A 21,484-nucleotide genomic window follows, 5' to 3' on the forward strand; every position below is an offset into this window, starting at 1 on the left:
CTGTGTAAAAAAGTGGAATGTAAACACAGAATGATAAATTAGATGTTTAAATGTGTATGTCAACCTTTGTTACTCTGCTGTCAAAGAGATTTATCAATATTTCATTTTTATACCTCTTTTACACATTTGAAGAATACAAAGTCTTACTTATCTTTTTAACTTTGTAGGCCAACATCCAGTCAATCATGGCCTCCGAAAAGCAAGTAAACATCCTAATGAACTTGCTGGACGAGGCTCTAAAGGAGGTGGATCAGATTGAATTGAAACTGAGCAGTTATGAGGAAATGCTCCAAAGTGTAAAAGAACAAATGGATCAGATCTCTGAGAGCAACCACCTGATTCATCTTAGTAACACTAATAATGTAAAACTCCTATCAGAGATAGAGTTCCTTGTGGTAAGCATGATTATAAGTTACCAACAACAATAAAAAAAATCTAATGATAATACGTAAAGCCCATTTGTAAACATTTTCTAATTTCCTTAGGAGAGCAAGATTTAAAAATACTGAAATTCCAAAGAGCTAGTAACAGGATTGAGTAGCATCTTACCTGTAAATTTCCTGAAGAGTACATGTACAAACGGTATATTTATATATATTCCAGAACCACATGGACTTGGCCAAAGGTCATATAAAGGCCCTTCAGGAAGGAGATCTTGCTTCCTCCAGGGGCATCGAGGCCTGTACCAACGCCGCAGATGCCCTTCTGCAGTGCATGAATGTGGCTCTTCGACCAGGTATGACAACAAAATCTGCCCAAGAACCTGAGACTAAGCCTGTGACTTAGTATAAAGCTTTTGACAAGAAGTGCATGGGGCAAGTGGTTTAGGGTTACATTCTTAGCTATTAAAACAAGTTTCACTTATTATCAAACATAATTCATATTAGCACTGAGAAATTTTTCATTTCAGTTCCTTCTGATTGACCATCAATGACTGGTTAACACCAGGATTTTTCTTCAGTACTGTCTATAGAACCTGGCACAAAGTAGATGACATAAGGTTTTGCTATGCCAGCAGTTCCAAAACTTGAGTTTGCATTAGAATCACCTAGAGCAGGGGTCCCAAACCCCCGGGGCTGCGACTGGTACTGGTCCGCGGCCTGTTAGGAACTGGGCCGCGCAGCAGGAGGTGAGCGGCGGACGAGTGAGCGAAGCTTCATCTGCCGCTCCCCATCGCTCGCATTCCGCCTGAACTATCCCCGCCACCACCATCTGTGGAGAAATTGTCTTCCACGAAACTGGTCCCTGGTGCCAAAAAGGTTGGGGACCAGTGACCTAGAAGGCTTACGAAAATACAGATTGCCAGGTGCCACCTCCAGAATCAGTAGGTCTGGGCTGAGACCTTGGAATCCATATTTCTAACAGTTCCCAGATGATGCTGAGGCAGGACCACACTGTGAGAACCACTGTGCCATACTATTTTTTTCCCTTTACCTTTCTTTTACAAAGCATACGAATAAACCAGTAAAACTTTGTGTTCTTCAGAACTGAAATATGGATACTGTTATAAAGGTATTCAGTAAACATCGAGGAACTCTTTTTACACATTAAATAAGTCAAAAAATGTTATGATTTCAGGCCATGACATGCTCCTGGCAGTCAAACAGCAACAGCAGCGTTTCAGTGATTTGCGAGAGCATTTTGCCCGGAGACTAGCCAGTCACCTCAACAATGTTTTTGTTCAACAGGTAATTTTATTTTATTATTAATACTGGCATGTTCCTATAACCTGTTTATATATATATAAACTTAAAATTAATATATATTAGCTTAAAATTAAATTCCCAGAAAAAATTTTAGTGTGTTTAATTGGGATCACAGTATATTCCTGCACACATTTCTTTGATTTTAATATTTTTAATATTTTTAAATTTTAATATTTGTAAATACATCTACGAGCAAATATGCGCGTATTTGCTCGTAGATGTATTTGGGGCCTCAGTGGCCTCCTTAGGAAGACAGTCTAGTTCCTTTTAGCTAAAACTAAATAGCTAAATAACTATGCTTACATGTTGCATATACCGTTTAGACATTCTTATTTATAAAAATAAGTCCAAACCTGTTAACATGTTTACTGTTTGGCTTGTTTTATTTTTCAGTATTTTGAATACTGAGAACTAGGACTTGATTCCATGTTTGAAGTGTTTCATTGGCTTCATGTACTTACATATATGAGAAAAATGACTAAGTCAGTTGTAAATTCCAGTTGATTTAATCTTATATAAACCCTTTGCATTTTTATATGGAAAGGGATATTATAATTAAGGTTGTGGCAATGATAATAATGCTAATAATATTATTAAGGGTACCTTAGAGGGATTTGAATAGAAGGCATTTTAATATCTGGGCATTTTAATAAATTAGGTTTCGTATATTTTTCATCTCCTTTATTTTAATAAGGTTATTGGGCAAAAAAAAATTGAGGGAAATTCTGTTCATCAAGAAATGCTGTCTGAAATACTAGATTCTTATTTTGTTTTCACTTTGTAGTATTCTAAAACAATTGTATTTACTATATTTTATTTCTGATTAGTTTACTCAGGCCCTCCTTCAACTCTATAACAGGTCCTACTTTCTTTCGGTGCCTGTGAGTACATCAACTTTGGCTCCAGCTTCTTTGATTCTTTTCTTTTTTCTGTAAAGTTTACTAAACTTAACAGCAGCAGAATCTTTATAGATTATAATTTACTGATTTAAGCTACCTGTTAACCGTATTTATAGCAGTTTTTTAATGTCCCATAACAAAAAGTTTATTTAGGCCAAAAAAGCATTTAATCTCAGTCTGCTTGCCTTTCTTCCTGTCATTCTATCAGTCACTCACTTTCTCCTTCATATATTTAGAAATCATTTGCCAAGTGATTAGAGATGCATACCAGACATTTACTTGGAATAGATGAGAGGCTGATTCTGCCCTCAAGTCACTCACAGTCTAGAGAAGGGAGATATAATAGACTGATGGACTGAGGGTGGGAATATATTATGATAGTGGTACTGTGGGAGCATAAAGGAAGACCATCTAACTAAGCATGCAAGGGGGAAATTGGGGAAGACTCTCTTAACATTTTACTTGACGTGAAAAGCATCAAGAAAAAAGTAAACCTAGAAATCATGTAGGAAATACTAATGCACATTTTACTTACACTATTATTTCCATAATATCTATTTCTACACAGTTCCTAGTTTTTAAAAATAATCCTGTTGACAGTGATACAGGCCACACTTGCAGATGGTACTGAAAATACTAGTCAGTAAACGATAATCCTTTCTGCACCCTTAATTGTTTGTTGTAACATGCTACTGTTTATGATTTTGCTTCCTTGCCTTATAAACTAATGGCTTTGTTTAAAGTGAATGCTTCCGAGTTCTGAAAATCTGATATGTATTGTTACATGTGAGTAATGCATGTTGAAAACCAGAATGTTGCAACAACCTAGAATGTGCTGAAGAAGGTGGAGGACAATGTCCCAAGTATAGAAAAGAGATTTTCTGTGTGTTAAATTTAATGCATTGTGTCACCTAGCAAAAGAGTTGGGAAACATGGGTATTTCTATTCCTGGTTGTGGGACACACTAGCTGGGAAAATTTGATTACCATATTACGGTTTATCTCTTTGTCAGTCACCAGATTTTTATTGCATGCCTGTTTTGTACTCAGTGTCATCCATATATAAGAATAAGAAATGACTCCCACCCTCAAGATGCTTGTGAGGAGGTGTTAAAAGTAATGTACTTAAAGCTCTACAGCAGTGTATACAGAGTACCTTGGAGACGTTGAAGGTTCAGTTCCGGACCACCACAATAAAGTGAATATCTCAATAAAGCAAGTCACACAAATTTTTTTGTTTCCCAGTGCATGTAAAATTTATGTTTACACTATATTGTAGCCTATTAAGTATACAATAGCATTATGTCTAACAAAATGCACACACCTTAATTTAAAAAATACTTTATTTCCAAAAATTGCTAACCATCATCTGAGCCTTCAATGAGTCATAATATTTTTGCTGGTGGGGGGTCTTTCCTCGATGTTGACGGCACTGAGGGATCAAGGTGGTGGTTGCTGAAGAGTGGGGTGGCTATGGCAATTTAAAAAAAATAAGACAATGAAGTTTGCTATAATGATTGACTTTTCCATTCTCAAACAATTTCTCTGGGGCATGCAATGCTGGTGACAGCATTTTACCCACAGTAGAACAACTTTCAAAACTGGAGTCAGTCCTGTCAAATCCTGCTGCTGTTTTATCAACTAAGTTTATGTAATAGCCTAAATCCTTTGTTGTCATTTCAATAGTCTTCACAGCATCTTCACCAGGAGTAGATTCCATCTCAAGAAACCACTTTCTTTGCTCAGCCATAAGAAGCAACTCCTCATCCGTTAAAATCCATTAAGTGAGATTATAGCAATTCAGTCACATCTTCAGGCTCCACTTCTAATTCTAGTTCTCTTGCTATTTCTACCACATCTGTAGTTACTTCCTCTACTGAAGTCTTGAACCCCTCAAAGTCATTCATGAGGGTTGGAATCAGCTTCTTCCAAAACTCCTGTTAATGTTGATATTTTGATCTCTTCTCATGAATCACGAATGTTCTTAATGGCATCTAGAGTGTTGAATCCTTTCCAACCGGTTTTCAGTGGTCTTTACCCAGGTCTATCAGAGGAATCACTATATCTATGGCAGCTGTGGCCTTACAAAATGTTATTTCTTAAATAATAAGACTTAAGGGGCTTCCTTGGTGGTGCAGTGGTTGAGAGTCCACCTGCTGATGCAGGGGACACGGGTTCGTGCCCCGGTCCGGGAAGATCCCACATGCCGCGGAGTGGCTGGGCCCGTGAGCCATGGCCGCTGAGCCTGCGCGTCCGGAGCCTGTGTTCCGCAACGGGAGAGGCCACAACAGTGAGAGGCCGCGTACCGCAAAAAAAAAAAAAAATGTGACACAGAGACATGGAGTGAGTCAATGCTCTTAGAAAAATGGCGCCAGTACACTTGCTTGACACAGCGTTGCCATAAACCTTCAATTTGTAAAACATGCAATTTCTGCAAAGCGCAGTAAAAGCACAATAAAATGAGATACCTTTATATTAAATTGCTAATTGTATAGCCACATATACATAATATTCATATGTATAAGTGCTAAAGAGGTTTAATCAAAAGTGAGTTTACTGAGGATTTAAATAGTCAGATATGGCATCACAGATTAAGACAAGTCTTGAACAGAGTTCTTGCAATGCAATTTATAGCAAATGTATAGGTATAATATTATAACTACTGTACAGAAGAATCTGGTGGAAATAATCTAATGACCACAACATAACAGCGATTTAAGAGCACTGATTTCTGGTCTTTTTAAAATTCACACATCAATAAAATTAAATTTGGAGACTGACCAAGTCACCAATTTATTTTACCAAGTAAAAAACCTTTAAAAAGAAATATCTCCATCTGCTTTCACTATCGTTTTATTTTTAAAATGACATTTGGTACTAAAAGAAAAGGAAGAACATAATTTCAGACTTTCTAAATTGATACATTTACCTTTATGAGAAACTGGCTCCCATCCTTTTCTTCTTTTCTTATTGCTGCGGGCCAGTGAGAACATCTTCATATTTGGGAATCACTGATTCAGAGCACACTCTCTGTGATGCAACTTTCACAGTAATACGTCCACATAGCTATATTTTAATGAAACTTGAAATGTGTTTTTAATACTCACTTCTTACTGTAATATAAGAGTAATATTTTTAACAATTGGCAGATTTTTTTGGCTCTTTTAGATCTTTTTACATACTCAGCTTCCATTGAAATGATAGACTCTTACCCATAACTTTTACGTTTACTAGGGATTCATGTATCTAGAAATATATTCATCTGGGGGAATCAGACCAGTTACACTAATTAGGATTCTGATATTGGAAGCAGGCAATCAAATTAAGGCTAATAAAATTGAGGAAATATTTGGAGAAGGGATATGTCATTGTAAAAAATTTTTTGGTTTTTTGAAAGATTTGTCTTGAAGGGATAACTGTTCTCTGCCCCTTTTCCCCCTTTGGTTCTACAGAGACCTCATGATTCTGTGCTCCACTTTTAGCAACATGATAAGACCAGTTATGCACTGAGCTAAAAGTACAGCCAGGAAAAAACTGAAGTTGTGGGAGGTTTTGCTATATGCTTAAATTTGGAAATTTTTCTTTCAACATATATTTACAGAAACATCATATAGCAAAATAAAACCTGTGTAATAAACCAATAATATTCAGTTCATGCCACAAAAATTATTTCCTTAAGCACATTTCACAATCTTCTAAACATAGGTTGATGTGGTTAAAAACTTAGAAAGGACTGTGATTACTTAAGATCGGTTTTCATGTTTGTTGAAACTTTGCTCATATTTTCTTTTTCCTTTAAGAAAATAAAAATAAACATGCCATAAATAAATAAATAAATAAATAAAATAAACATGCCATAACATAGAAAGAGTTCCCAAATCTTGAAAATTTGCTCAGTATTTAACATGAATGTGTCATTTCTGTTAGAAGGTCAGTAAAGCATAGTGGTTAAGAGTATGGATGCTGGAGCCAAGTTTCCTGGGTTCCAAATCCTGATTCTGCTGCCTGGGTGACCTTGGGCAAGTGAACCTCTTTGTGCCATCTTAGTTGCCCTATCAAATGAATGGGGGTAATAAAAATACCTACTTCATAGGGTTGGTATGAGGATTAATGTGTTGTTATATGGTCAGTACTTAGAACAGTGCTTGGTTTTAGTAAAGTGTTCAAAATTAGCTAATTTTATTATAATTCTAGGTATATGTATATATATTATATATACATTACATATTATATTAATATATATTATATACTATAATAATACATATTATTATAGTATAATAATATATATTATATATACATACACACTAATGAAAATTTATAATTCAGTAAGTTCCTAGAAAACGTATTTGTTTTAGCTTAATTTGGAAAAAATCTAGTATATTACTTTAAAATTATGTTAATAATAGAGTTTTGCTATTTTTTAAATGAGGAGAAAAGTAGTCTGCAGAGTTATTATAAGGATTAGAATTTATATATATAAAGAACCTAGCATGGTATTGTTATTGTTACTAATTTACTTATTTATAATAAGAAACTTTAAACAATGTCTTAATTTTACAAATATATAAAGAATAAAATTCTTAGCTCATTTGAGTTCTAGATGTAATCGTTTTCTATTGTTTTTTAAATTTATTTTCTTTATTTTTTTTGGCCGCGTTGGGTCTTAGTTGTGGCACGTGAGGTCTTTGTTGAGGCATGTGGGCTCTTCATTGTGGCACACAGGCTTCTCTGTAGTTGTGGCGTGCGGGTTTTCTCTCTCTAGTTGTGGCTCATGGGCTCCAGCGCACATGGGCTCTGTAGTTGTGGCGTGCAGGCTCTGTAGTTTGTGGCACATAGGCTCTCTTGTTGAGGCGGACAAGCTCAGTAGTTGCGGCACACTGGCTTAGTTGCCCAGCGGCGTGTGGGATCTTAGTTTCCCTACCAGGGATTGAACCCCTGTCCCCTGCATTGGAAGGTGGATTCTTTACCACTGGACCACGGGGGAAGTCCCTCTATATTATTGATTGAACTAAACAATTTAAGTATTTGATTTTCCTGTTTCCTATAGGTATTTTGGAACCATTTTCTCTAAAATCTTTCTGTTAACACTAATAACATTTAATCTATCTTAATAGTAATAGTTTGAAGGTAATGATGTTCTTTATATCAGTGAATTTTCAAATGATGGTGATCTTTAAAATGCTGTTGCAAAAGAAAGCTTTGAATAGTAATATATGTGAAAGATCTTTGTAAACTGTAAAATCCTCTATAAATGTTAACTCTTCCATTTTGCAGGAGAAGTGAAGGTTTTTAATTGAAGAGCTTTCCTGACATTAAATTAAATAATGTAACTTAATATGTAATGGTCTGAGTACACAGTTGTAGAAGAACATAAACAATGATTTTGAGTCTTAAGTCATTGAGAAAAATTAATGAGGAAGATTGGGATAATGAAAAGATATCTAATATTGTTATTAATAAAGACAGAATGTTTGAAAAACATTTATAAGCTATAACAGTTTTGTCAAATGTTCTTTGCTTTTAGTCAGTGTAACTAAGACAATTTGGAGACCTTAGCAGACTTAAAACTATAATATCTGTGATTTAATGGAATCCCAGTCATCCTTCTGATGTGGCCATTAGAAAACATTTCTGTAATGTAATGTTTGTATTGACCTTTGGCAATTTTTGAGTCTGGTTAAAATGATTTTGTTTGACATGTTTTTGAAAGAAAACAGAAGTGAGACTCAGATGACTAAGGTTCAGATTCTAGCTTTCCTCCTGTGTGACCTGTGCAAATCACTTAACTCTTTGAGTTTCAATTTGTTCTTCATTGTTTCTATTGGATCAGATGATCTACTAGTTCCATATACTCTAAAACAAAAGTCAGAAAGCATTATCTGTCTCAGGCTGTTTGAAAACTTATTAATTTATATAAGTTATGTCAAGGATGAAAAACAAAATCATATATTTATTTGCTTAACAGATCATTGGGAAAATTAAAATTACATTATTATTAGGGGTTATCCTGGAAAACCCAGGTTATAGTCATCTGTAGTCCTTCCTAGTTCCGAAATTCTATATCCTATATATTTTCATTTGTTGCTTTAAATATTGTAGACTCCAATGGAAATACCATAGATGTAGACAATTTGTTCTGAATGACTTCCTTATTTGCTGTGTTTCTTAATACTGTTTGTATCATGATATTTATTTGCTTAGTAAATTGTAAAATGATATGGGAGAGGCAAGCTTGATTAAAACATTCATTCTCAACTCCTTTAGAAGATAAAACAAGTAGTTGATTTATCAGAGAACCACTCTTGTGTGTTTATGACTGTTCAATGGTGGTGGTGTTCAGTTCACATACACAGGATGATAAAAGAAGCCAAGTAAGTACTCAGTTCTTATTTTTCTATGTGCTGTTGGTTTTGCTTGGCCATATTTGATCACTGTTTAGAATTTTTAGTTACAACAATGTTTCTTTATACTGTCTATGATATTTATTTACTTACTCATTCTAGGGCCATGATCAGAGTTCAACTCTTGCTCAGCACTCTGTTGAACTGACTTTACCTAATCATCATCCGTTTCATAGAGACTTGCTCCGATATGCCAAGCTGATGGAGTGGCTAAAGAGTACCGATTATGGAAAATATGAGGGACTAACAAAGGTATGGATTTGATGCCAGTTACTGAGTATAGAGCATAATCTTTTAGAATCAAGAGGCCATGTGTTCAGTTCCCCAGGTGACATTTGAAATACTATTGTATATTCTTGGCAAAGTAGGAAATAATTGAATTTCTAAGTGCTCATTAGCCAGGGAGAACATTTATTTTATTTACTTGGGTGGAGAAGAGCTAGATTTTGAACTTCCAATATAATGTAGTTTTAGGCCATACTGTAGCCTGAAGCATCATTCAGTTTAGTTAAATGCTATAATTATTTCCTGAGTTTCTTTATATACAATATAGAAACTAGGGAGTATGAAGATGCTGTGAGACATTTGCCCTCTAAGAATCTATAATCTGTTCTTTTAAGCAAGTGCAGTGTGCCTCTTTATTAAGCAAACATTCCACTCTTCTAGGTACACAGAAACATGGTATTTCTATTCCTGGTTGTGGGACAACTGGGAAGAGCAATTATAATTAAAACAATCAGCAAAAAATTAAGTGCTAAACTGGAAATGAGTTTAAATATGTGGCAGTTTAGAGAAGGGAAATCCATGAACGGAAGCCACGGGGGAAAACTTAATGGAAAACATTGGACTTGAATTGACTTTTAAGTAATGAGTGGAATTAAATTAGCCAGAAATAAGAGGAAGGGCATTCCAGGGATGAGGAGCAAGATGTGCAGACAAAAGTGGGAAAATATGCCCTTTTCCCAGGACTATAAGAAGGCAAGCCTGATTAAAGCAGAAATTCCATATTCTGGAAGAGTGAGAAGTTAGGTTAAAGAATCTGAACCTTGAGACCTAACAGCATTCTTCACACATGGAAAAAGCCTAGATGGGGGAAACTAATTTAGAACTTAATGTAATAACTGAAATGAAATGAAATCTTGAACCAGAAAGATGATAATAGGAATAGAGAATATAAACAAAAAGAGAGAGAATCCAAAGACAAGGGACGGGATGATGCCAAACTTGCTAGACTTGGAGATTAGAAGAACAGTGGTATATACCACTGACTAAATATCAGCAAGTGGACAAGATAAGAGTCATTCATATATTCATTAAGCAAATGAATTGAGCACCTGTTATGTGCTAACACTGTGGTAAGCTCTAGAGATGCAGCGCTGAAGGAAGTAGGTGAACACTTGCCTGTTCAGAGTGCATATGCCGGTGGAGAAGGACTGACACAAAGGTCAGTTGTATAGCCTGTTGGAAGGTACTGCTGAGGACTCTAGAGAAAATAAAGCAGGGAATGCCAGGACGTCAGAAAGGTTTGCAGTTTCAAAAAGGATGATCAGAGAAGGTGTCATAAGAAGGTGACATTTGAGCACAGATTTTAAAAACAAGGAGGGGTGAGCAGCGGGAGTTTCTAGGGAAAGCTTTCCCGGCACAGTGCAAGTGCCCCAAGGCAAGAGCAGCCTGGAGCACTTGAGGAGCGCGAGGAGGCCAGTGTAGTTGGAGCACAGCGAGCCAGGTTCAGGATTAGAAGGGCAGGTGGGAGAGGTAAGGTGGGTGTGGCAGGGCAGATCTGGAAGAGACTGTGCACCATTGTAAGGATTGGGCTTTTACTTTGAGGGAGATGGGGGAGTGGTGTTGGTGGGCTTTGAGTAGTGGAATGACACGATCTGACTTAGATACATGGCCATCGTAGCAGGAACCCATGGGTTCAGTACTCTACTGTTGTGTGTTGTTTTGTTTTGTTTTGATTCAGCAGAATTCTGATTTGTAGATAGCTTAAAGAAAAATATTTGCATTACTGGAATCTTTGCCTTTTGAAGTTGTAAGAGGATTAATATTTTGGATAATTAAACATGGTTACATCTCCTTAAGAGTTTTGTGCCAACAAGTGCTTTGTCCCCTAGTGAGTATTCAAATGAGTAAAATACTCCTTAAGCTTTTTTGCCTAATTGTGTTCTCAGTGAGTATTGTTGCCCTATCTTTATATATAATGTATTCATGAATGTAATTTAAAGTGAAGAAACATGACGATAGCCAATCTAGCACTGAATTATGGAATCATTTTCTGCTCACAGAATATTTTTAAATGACAATATTAATGTGATTTTTTAAATGAAATTGACTTATTTCCCAGGAATATTACTTGATCCTGTGTTCTGAACTTTTGACAGACCATGTATTTTATGCCTCATAATCTAATTTGGTAGTTGAAGGTTTTCCTAAACAGGATTTTATTAAAAAGAAAGAAGGAAGAAAGGAATGAAAGAAGGAAACAGACTAAACCAGTGTTTCTTTAGTAAGAAATAATTAAATCCAGGTACTATTTGCACTTGGTTGTGTGTACACAGCTCACACTTTCTGGCAGGACCAGGAAATGCCTGTTTTAAATTCTTGAGGGATAAGAATCACTAGACCCTGCCCCAACTCTACTTATGGCTGAATCTAAGCAAAGCCCTGATTTTTGGTATACATAATTAGAGCTTAAGGAAAATAGAGGTGCCTTGGTCATGTAATGAGCTCTGCTGTCAGAGTCCTTCCTCGCCAATGGTGGCTCTGGGTTATGCATGTAGGGCAATTCATAATGGAGATGGTCCATCCATGCTTAGGTAGGAAATGAGCTTTCCTCTCCTAATTAGCCCCCTGAGGTTGGCAGTCAGTCTTGAAGATTGCTCAGACATCTTCTCTTAACCTCAGTTTTACATTTGTGGAATTTTCTTTTTGTGTAAAGAGAAAGTGAAACACGGAGTTATCTGTAAGGCTCTACAGTCAGCACAAAATAAAGTTGAAAACACTACCTGAAATAACAGTATTTATACTCATAATAGTTAAATTTTAAGTAAGGTGCTGTATACAAGGTGCTAAGAAGAATACGTACTCACAGTGAGAGATATCTGTCAGAATTTGGTAAATGAATGAACTGAGAGTCACACCTGTCTGTGGCCTTTCCCACCAGTGAATTCTGTTGAGGACCTGGGGGAAGCTATTCAGTCATTTGAATTGCATTGAAAACGAAGATGATTTTCAGTAGTCTGCTCAAATCACTGTTTTCAAAATACCAAAATAGCTGTTTTGAAACTGTTTAAATTGCTTGGGTCATAATTTGCTCTTTAAACAATTGGGGTATTGGAATGCAGTCTGTAATATTGAGTGATTTGAGTAGAAACCACTAATGAAGATTTTATGAATTGTAAGAAGCTAATTTCCCATTTGTCAGTCCTTTACAATGATTTGCAGTGATCAATATTTTTATGAGAATTTAAACTTGAAAAAATGAGATGCTGAAAATGTGAAACAGCCCAATGAAATAGGAATAATTTTAGGGTATATTTTAATTTATATTTCCGTTTAAAGTTACACAAAGATCACAGGAAAGAATTTCCTGTTTGACTAATTTTCTTACAGAGACTGTGTGAGAATGTATATGGCCTACATATAGACAAAAGCAGGATCTATATTATGTTTTATCCAAAAATTGTTTTATAAGGATATATCTATAAAATATCTAAAAAAAATCAGTGGTGGACTATGAATCAGTATACAAATATTTAAATAATGTATACCTTTGAAAGGAGCATCTGATGTTTAAAGCAAAGTAAACCTGCTCTAAAACTGGGTATGTTAATTTGAAATAATAAAGGAAGTTGAAGCGTAGATTCCATCATAAATTTAAAAGAATAGCTAGGTACAACAGTTTTTCTGCTGTAGATTTATTTAAATTTAGTGAAACTCTACATATGGCATTTAACATAGGACTTGGAAAAATACATGGTCTCCCACTGTTGAAGAATCTTTCGTAAGGGTATAAGATGTTTTTATGTGATGATAAGCAAATATGATGAAGAAATGAGTTTTCATGTTAAATAATAATTTTTTTATTTGAACTAGAATAAATTAAATTTGCTTTTTTAAAAATAAATTATTTAATTATGAAAACTGTAAGATGTATTAATTAAATTCTTGTTGAAAGTAACCTATTTGGGGGTAATGTAATACCCCATGCTGGCAAGGTATGGTAAAACTCAGTGTACTCCTTCATTGCCATTGACACTGTCTATTGGTATAATTGTTTTTAAAGCAACATGGCAGTATGGAGGAAGAGTTATAAAGATTCCCTTATTCTTTGGCACTGTAATTCCACCCTTAGGAAATGATTCCAAGGAAACAATTCATTAGAGATGAAAAGCTTATTGTAACATTGTCTATCATAGCAAAACATTGAAACCACTTAAGTGGCCTGTGTTAGGAGATTGGTTTACTAAATTGTGGCACATCAACAAAGCGTAATACTGTGCAGTCATTAGAGTGTGAGACTGGAGAAACATAATTGCTGTAACCCAAATACCCTATACAGTATAATTGCAATTATATTTAAAGTATGTGAAAGATAATACATAAAAATGAAAATGTAAGTGTGGTTATGTTCAACTTCATATTTTTGTAAATTCTTAATGTTATGTGTTTAACTTTTTTACAGGACAGAAAATAGCCTTCTTTTTATATCCTATGAAATGCATCAAAATTTTAAGAGCACATGTAAAGAAAAAAACGTAGGGACACCAAGTGGGGAAAGCCGGGATGCGGGGGCAGGGGGGTTGATGAATTGGGAGATCAGGATTGACGTATATACGCTAATACGTATTACTAAGAACCTGCTGTATTAAAAAGAATAAAATAAAATTCAAAAAATAATTTTAAGACCACAAAATTCAGAACAAGCACAAAGGACTTGGTGGTGGGGGGGGGTTAGAAAATGGAAATTGTTATGTTTGTTTTATTAATAAGAAGTACGTGTTACTTTTCTTTTTAAGAATTACATGGATTATTTATCACGACTCTATGAGAGAGAAATTAAAGATTTCTTTGAAGTTGCAAAGATCAAGATGACTGGCACAACTAAAGAAAGCAAGAAGTTTGGTAAGCTTAGGCACCTCAGTCCCTTGTTTTCTATTCTATTAAAAATGGTTTTATTTTTATTTATGACAAATAATTCTGAGACTTTTTAGGCAAGGTGGAAGGAGATACAGTAGAATTAATGAACGAGTAAATCTAATGCATTGGTTTAATTTATAGGTATTTCATAGAAAAAATATTTATGTCTGTAAATACGTTTTTTTACTAATTAAAATTCTGCAGTATGTGAATCTGACAGCAATTGTGTATTCATGCTATGTTTAAAAGTACAATTAGCCTCATATCTGCAGCTGTGCAACCCATAGATATGGAGGACCACCTATGGGACTTGAGCATCCATGCATTTTGATATCCACGACGGGTGCTGGAACCAATCCCGCACAGTAACCGAGGGATAACTGTGTATATTCATAGGAGAAGCAGTTGACCAGAAAACGAAGTGCAGTCTGGTAGAGAAAAGAACTAAACTAAGAGACACATATTGAAAGTTCAGTTTCTGATTTCCTAAAAGACCTTTCATAACAGTTGGAGGCAAGTCTGTGATCTCTTAAGTCATTGCTCTCCACAGGGAAGTGAAAGTGATTCCTGGCTTCTTACTTCTCACTGGCTATTTTGAATCAAAAAGAAGGTTTTAAGTGTTTTCTCCCCTGCCAAGGGGCTATAAAAATGTCACCAAAACTTCTCCTGTAATTATACCTTATTTTTCCAAAGAGATATTTTTGAAACAAGTTGCTTTTTGTTGCTTCTAAATATGTTAAAACAATCAAAAATATGATTTAAAAGGATAACCAGTGAAAGTATCAAGTTGCGAGGAAGTGATTTGCCGAGGCCACATTCTGCTCTTGCATGTACCCATCTCTGGACTTCCTTTTGGATGGAGTTCTGTGCCTACTCAAGTCAAAACCTGGCCTTAAATGGCTACAGTGTGTACTCAGTGTGTCTGCATAGCTCCCCTTTAGAACCATGAGTTTAGCATTTGCTTGTTGAAAGGAGCCTATGCCCTAAGCAACTTCCGTAATCAGGAGATAGGATTGAAATTGATAGCTCATCTTTCCATTCTTTTGTTTAGGACAAAGAAGACTATCTTTAGTGGGTAATTATTTCGTGTGAATCACACTGATTTGTGGTTGTTTTTTTTTTGCGGTATGCAGGCCTCTCACTGTTGTGGCCTCTCCCGTTGTGGAGCACAGGCTCCGGATGTGCAGGCTCAGCGGCCATGGCTCACGGGCCTAGCCACTCCACGGCATGTGGGATCTTCCCGGACCGGGGAACGAACCCATGTCCCCTGTATCAGCAGGCGGACTCTCAACCACTGTGCCACCAGGGAAGCCCTGTGGTGGTGGTTTTTTAAATCCAACACTAATATATTGATGATACTAGTCCAGATTTTTTAAATGGTTTGAATCTGTGTACAAATGCATTGATTACACTTGGTAAAGACACTGATAAGAATCTTGGGACAATAGGCTTTTGGAAACAGAAATGCTAACTCATCCTAAAGGTTAATTGTTCTTAAAAAGCAGTGTGTTTATATCCTTGTTAATGTTTCACCATGGGTATGTTATACTTTTTTTTTTAGTAAATGACATATTAATACAGTTACATGTTTAATGTTTTCATTTAGTATATTTGTCACCACTTGTTAGTGAACCATTTTATTTTGAGAGAACTCTTCTACAGTGAAAACTGAAGTAAAAGAGAAATCTTTCTAAAATTATCTCCTCAGGAGGTTATTAATGCCGATATCATAATAGTTTATCAAGCCTAAGATTCTCGTTGAGATAAATGACATAATAGAAATCTAATTTAAATCAAGTACAGTAGTATCTTAACGGTATCATTGCATTAACCTGAAATGTTACGTTTTTACTTTTCTTAGCCCTTGAGAAGTTCTTTAATTATCTTGTTAAAAAATTTTTTAAATTAACCTAATACAAGATACAGAAGATACTTTTATAGTTTTAAAACAGTGTTAAAATTATATCTCTTCTATGTATCTATTAAATAATAAAGAATAGGAGAGTAATTTGTAACAGTTGATGTAATCAAAAAAATTATAGTTTCTATTACTTTGATATTATCAGTTACAAGAGAAGAAAAACTAAATAATAAACAATTCAGAAGATAAAAACGGTTTTGTTCATCTTTGAAGATCTAACTTGTTAGTCAACATTTAAAAATAAATTTCCAGTTAAATACAAATGGCTTAAGAAGTTCTTAAATAGGTAGAATGTAAACTTTCTAAAGGTATCTTTTCAGTGATATAAATTATGTTTAAATTAGTTTTTAGTAGTAATTATAATTAAAAGGAACATCTAAAACTTTGGGAAGATAACTTTTCAATGAATTAAAATTAAGTAATTATGAGTAAAATTTTAATTTGTTTTGTTTTTGACTTGCTGTGAAAATGCTGGGTCACAGATACTAATAAGAGTAGGAAGTCAGATTGAATGTGTTTTACAAAAGGAAATTGTGTAGTCAGTATAGTCATGGAGATTCAGGGGAATTCTCTCTTTTTCAATCACTCTTGACTCAAGTCTTTAATATCTACTTAGTTCAAATAATTTAAAATAATGTTAAAATGCCAGTAAAGTACTTTTTCTTTGTGATAAGGACTTTTTGTAGGTCTGCCTTTTTTGATCTGTAGGTTTACTTTGATATCCTCAAAGGTGAATTTTCCCCCCAAGATTAGTACTTTGGTGTTTTGTTTTCCCTTTGTAGTCTACAGATATACTTAATGAAAAGTCAGGAAAACGAAATTTAGTAATTATTTTTTAATTTGCTTGTTTTTTTTCTTTCTGCAGCTGAAATAGACACAGATACATATATTACTTAAGCCCATTAACATATACATTTACATAATTACTTCCTCATATTTATAATCCAAAATTTAAAATTGATATGCCTGAAACATTTTTTCATTGTTTCTCCACTAAATTAAGAAATCTTGTTGATTCCAAAGGGAGTCTTGAATGAAAGACTGAATTTAGTCCTGACTGGAAGATTCATTCAATAAATGTTTATTAATTACCTGTTATGTAATAAGCACTGCTAGGTACTGAGAATCCAGCAATGAGCAAAGACCCTACCCTCTTGAAGCTTATAGTCTAGCAGGAATTATTTAAAGATATTTAAAAGTTTACCAGCATATTGTTGCTTGTTGGTGATAATATACAGTTTTTATGAGCCCCAAATGGGGCACTACTAGTAACTCTGTATTCTTTATTGACTACTAAAATATGTATGTGTGTGTGTATATATAAAGCATTAGGCTTTGCTCTGGAATTGGTGAACTTAGTAGAGTGACAACTTAAGGCCACCAGAAGGTACTATTCAGGATGGCCAACTAGTAGCTCCAGCACATCCCTCCTTGCTTGCCACTTTAATGTCCAGCCTTATTGTTTCATATTCCCTTGAGCTTCGGGTAGCCAAGGCTGGGAACATTCACATGTCTCTGGTGTGGCAAGTTAGTAGTTCATACTTGGGATTTTGCCTTGAAGTTTGGCAGGAGTAGTGACAGTTGACACATTTTCTATTTTTTAAATATTTCTAGATTAGAGTTATATTCTTTAATTTTCTGTTTCATTCTGTAATTTCTTTCTTTGCCTTTCAAATTAACTTCTAATTTGGGTTTAGAATGTTTCACAAGATGATCTCTACAATTGATCTAATAAATATTACAGAGAGATTTTAGATAAAAGAAATGCCAGATGACCCTAAAAGAGCTCCAGTTCCTCCATTAAACCTGTTCCCTCAGCTTTACTCTTCCATCTACCCATCTCCTAATAATTAGTATTTTTATACATACCTTTCATTCTAGGTGTTCACAAAGCCAGTTTAAGTTTCTTAGTAGTTCAGGTTGTTATTCTAAAATGGTTTTAAAGCCCCACTCATATAATTTTCTGTCAGATGGAGTGTACAATTATTTAGTACAGTGGAGATTCCTTTCAGGAGCTTTCAGTGAATACAAGAGTGTTAATGCATTTAAAGTCTAAATCTACAACTTCATTCTGATAAATTTTCACTGTATTAAATTATTTACTTGAACTCTGTTTTCTTCAGAAAACAATACTTGCAAATATAGTCTTTAAGTACATCAGCTCAATAAACTTAAAAAAATCCTTTAAAAGTGTGGGGGAGGCTTACAGATGTAGATATTTTTACCTGAATATTTGCATAAAACAGTACATTAAAAGACTAGTAAAGTTTTTTCTCTCATATAATTTTTCAAACAATAGCTGACCAACTAAACATACATTGCATCTCTCGTTACTTGATGCTCATGGTTCTTTGCATGTGTCTTTAAAACTAGAGCTTTAACTTCCTCTTGTGCATGGTTTGTGCAAATTGCAGTTTATTAACTTGTCTTTGTCTTTGATGCTTGCAACCTAATCCATCACAGCTACACTGCCTCGAAAAGAAAGTGCTGTCAAACAGGAAACAGAGAGTGAGTATGCTTAGTGTATTAGTAGGTATTCTCAATGCATGTTTGTTTGTCTAGAAATTAGTTATTTTTCTCGAAAAAAGTTACACCAAAAATACTGATTTCTCTGAGTTGCCAGGTATTGGTGAAAGAAAAACAACATGATGGTAGTGGTATGACTACATCCAAGAAATACATAATATAGTTAAAAATATTTGGTGGGTAGTCAGAAATTTATAAAAAGTCTTAACCATTATACTTTTGTTTTCAGGCTGTGTTTAGAAAGTATAAAAATTCTTGTAGGTATGGTCAGATTTTGCATAATGAAACCAAAGTTTATCTCTAATTGTCCTTATACCTTTTTATCACTTATTATATCATTTGTCCCTCCTGACCATAAGCAGATAATGCAGGTTAGCTGAGAAATATTCAAGAAGAATAAAATGTTTTTATTGTTTAAATTTAATTCTAGTAAAAACATCACATTTTCTTGTAAATGGAATCTTTTAATTCTTTTATGTATGTAGGATATTGTCCAGACATATTGTTATCATTTTTCCCCATGGCTACGATAGATATCTTTCTTTATACCTAAACTCACATGTCCCATATTAATATAGTTAACGATGGAGGAAACCTGCACAAGCCTCTTAGATAGCCTCATCCACCAGAGGAGAGACAGCAGAAGCAAGAAGAACTACAGTCCTGCAGCCTGTGAAACAAAAACCACATTCACAGAAAGATAGACAAGATGAAAAGGTAGAGGGCTATGTACCAGATAAAGGAACAAGATAAAAGCCCAGAAAAACAACTAAATGAAGTGGAGAGAGGAAACCTTCCAGAAAAAGAATTCAGAATAATGATAGTGAAGATAAACCAGGACCTCAGAAAAAGAATGGAGGCAAAGATCGAGAAGATGCAAGAAATGTTTAACAAAGATGTAGAAGAATTAAAGAACAAACAAACAGAGATGAACAATACAATAAATGAAATGAAAACTACACTAGAAGGAATCAATAGCAGAATAACTGAGGCAGAAGAACGGATAAGTGACCTGGAAGACAGAATGGTGGAATTCACTGCTGCAGAACAGAATACAGAAAAAAGAATGAAAAGAAATGAAGACACCCTAAGAGACCTGTGGGACAACATTAAACACAACAACATTCGCATTACAGGGGTCCCAGAAGGAGAAGAGAGAAAGGACCTGAGAAAATATTTGAAGAGATTATAGTTGAAAACTTCCCTAACGTGGGAAAGGAAATAGCCACCCAAGTCCAGGAACTACAGCAAGTCCCACATAGGATAAACCAAAGGAAAAACACGCCGAGACACATAGTACTCAAATTGGCAAAAATTAAAGACAAAGAAAAATTATTGAAAGCAGCAACGGAAAAATGACAAATCACATACAAGGGAACTCCCATAAGGTTAACAGCTGATTTCTCAGCAGAAACTCTACAAGCCAGAAGGGAGTGGCATGACATACTTAAAGTGATGAAAGAGAAGAACCTGCAACCAAGATTACTCTACCCAGCAAGGACCTCATTCAGATTCGATGGAGAAATCAAAAGCTTTACAGACACACAAAAGCTAAGAGAATTCAGTACCACCAAACCAGCTATATAGCAAATGCTAAAAGAACTTCTCTAAGTGGGAAACATAAGAGAAGAAAAGGACCTACAAAAACAAACCCAAAACAATTAAGAAAATGGTCATAGGAACATACATATCGATAATTACCTTAAACGTGAATGGATTAAATGCTCCAACCAAAAGACACAGGCTTGCTGAATGGATACAAAAACAAGACCCATATATATACTGTCTACAAGAGACCCACTTCAGACCTAGGGACACAGACAGACTGAAAGTGAGGGGATGGAAAAAGATATTCCATGCAAATGGAAATCAAAAGAAAGCTGGAGTAGCAATACTCATATCTGATAAAACAGACTTTAAAGAATGTTACAAGAGACAAGGAAGGACACTACACAATGATCAAGGGTTCAATCCAAGAAGAAGATGTAATAATTATAAATATATATGCACCCAACGTAGGAGCACCTCAATACATAAGGCAACTACGAACAGCTGTAAAAGAGGAAATCGACAGTAACACAGTAATAGTGGGGGACTTTAGCACCTCACTTACACCAATGGACAGATCATCCAAAATGAAAATAAATAAGGAAACAAAAGCTTTAAATGACACAGTAGACCAGATAGATTTAATTGATTTTTATAGGACATTCCATCCAAAAACAGCAGATTACACTTTCTTCTCAAGTGCATACGGAACATTCTCTGGGATAGATCACATCTTGGGTCACAAATCAAGCCTCAGTAAATTTAAGAAAATTGAAATCATATGAAGCATCTTTTCTGACCTCAACACTATGAGATTAGAAATGAATTACAGAGGAAGAAACGTGAAAAACACATGGAGGCTAAACACTAAGTTACTAAATAACCAAGAGATCACTGAAGAAATCAAAGAGGAAATCAAAAAATACCTAGACGCAAATGACAATGAAAACACAACGATTCAAAACAATGGGATGCAGCAAAAGCAGTTCTAAGAGGGAAGTTTATAGCTATACAGGCATACCTCAAGAAACAAGAAAACTCTCAAATAAACAATGTAACCTTAAACCTAAAGGAACTAGAGAAAGAACAGCAAACAAAACCCAAACTTAGCAGAAGGAAAGAAATCATAAAGATCAGAGCAGAAATAAATGAAATAGAAACAAAACAATAGCAAAGATCAATAAAACTAGAAGCTGGTTCTTTGAGAAGATAAACAAAATTGATAAACCATTAGCCAGACTCATCAAGAAAAAGAGGGAGAGGACTCAAATCAATAAAATTAGAAATGAAAAAGGAGAAGTTACAACAGACACCGCAGAAATACAACGCATCCTTAGAGACTACT

The 21,484-nt window shown here is 35.0% G+C and overlaps 1 protein-coding gene across 8 annotated transcripts in view; it reads left to right on the forward strand.

Moving 5' to 3' along the window:
- Positions 1–21,484, forward strand: part of EXOC1 (exocyst complex component 1) — a 65,901-nt gene that overhangs the window by 20,781 nt on the left and 23,636 nt on the right. For 3 of the 8 annotated variants that reach the window (XM_067736061.1, XM_067736063.1, XM_067736062.1), the window contains 7 exons: positions 168–395; positions 604–736; positions 1,579–1,688; positions 2,534–2,587; positions 9,108–9,257; positions 14,024–14,129; positions 18,529–18,573. In XM_067736061.1, the coding sequence (XP_067592162.1) occupies positions 168–395; positions 604–736; positions 1,579–1,688; positions 2,534–2,587; positions 9,108–9,257; positions 14,024–14,129; positions 18,529–18,573 (826 nt within the window). The remainder of the gene's footprint in view (positions 1–167; positions 396–603; positions 737–1,578; positions 1,689–2,533; positions 2,588–9,107; positions 9,258–14,023; positions 14,130–18,528; positions 18,574–21,484) is intronic. The other 5 variants (XM_067736065.1, XM_067736066.1, XM_067736067.1 and 2 more) reach the window with 3 other exon arrangements.

Source organism: Pseudorca crassidens, chromosome 4 (genome assembly GCF_039906515.1).
Source record: "Pseudorca crassidens isolate mPseCra1 chromosome 4, mPseCra1.hap1, whole genome shotgun sequence".
Classification (NCBI taxonomy): domain Eukaryota; kingdom Metazoa; phylum Chordata; class Mammalia; order Artiodactyla; family Delphinidae; genus Pseudorca; species Pseudorca crassidens.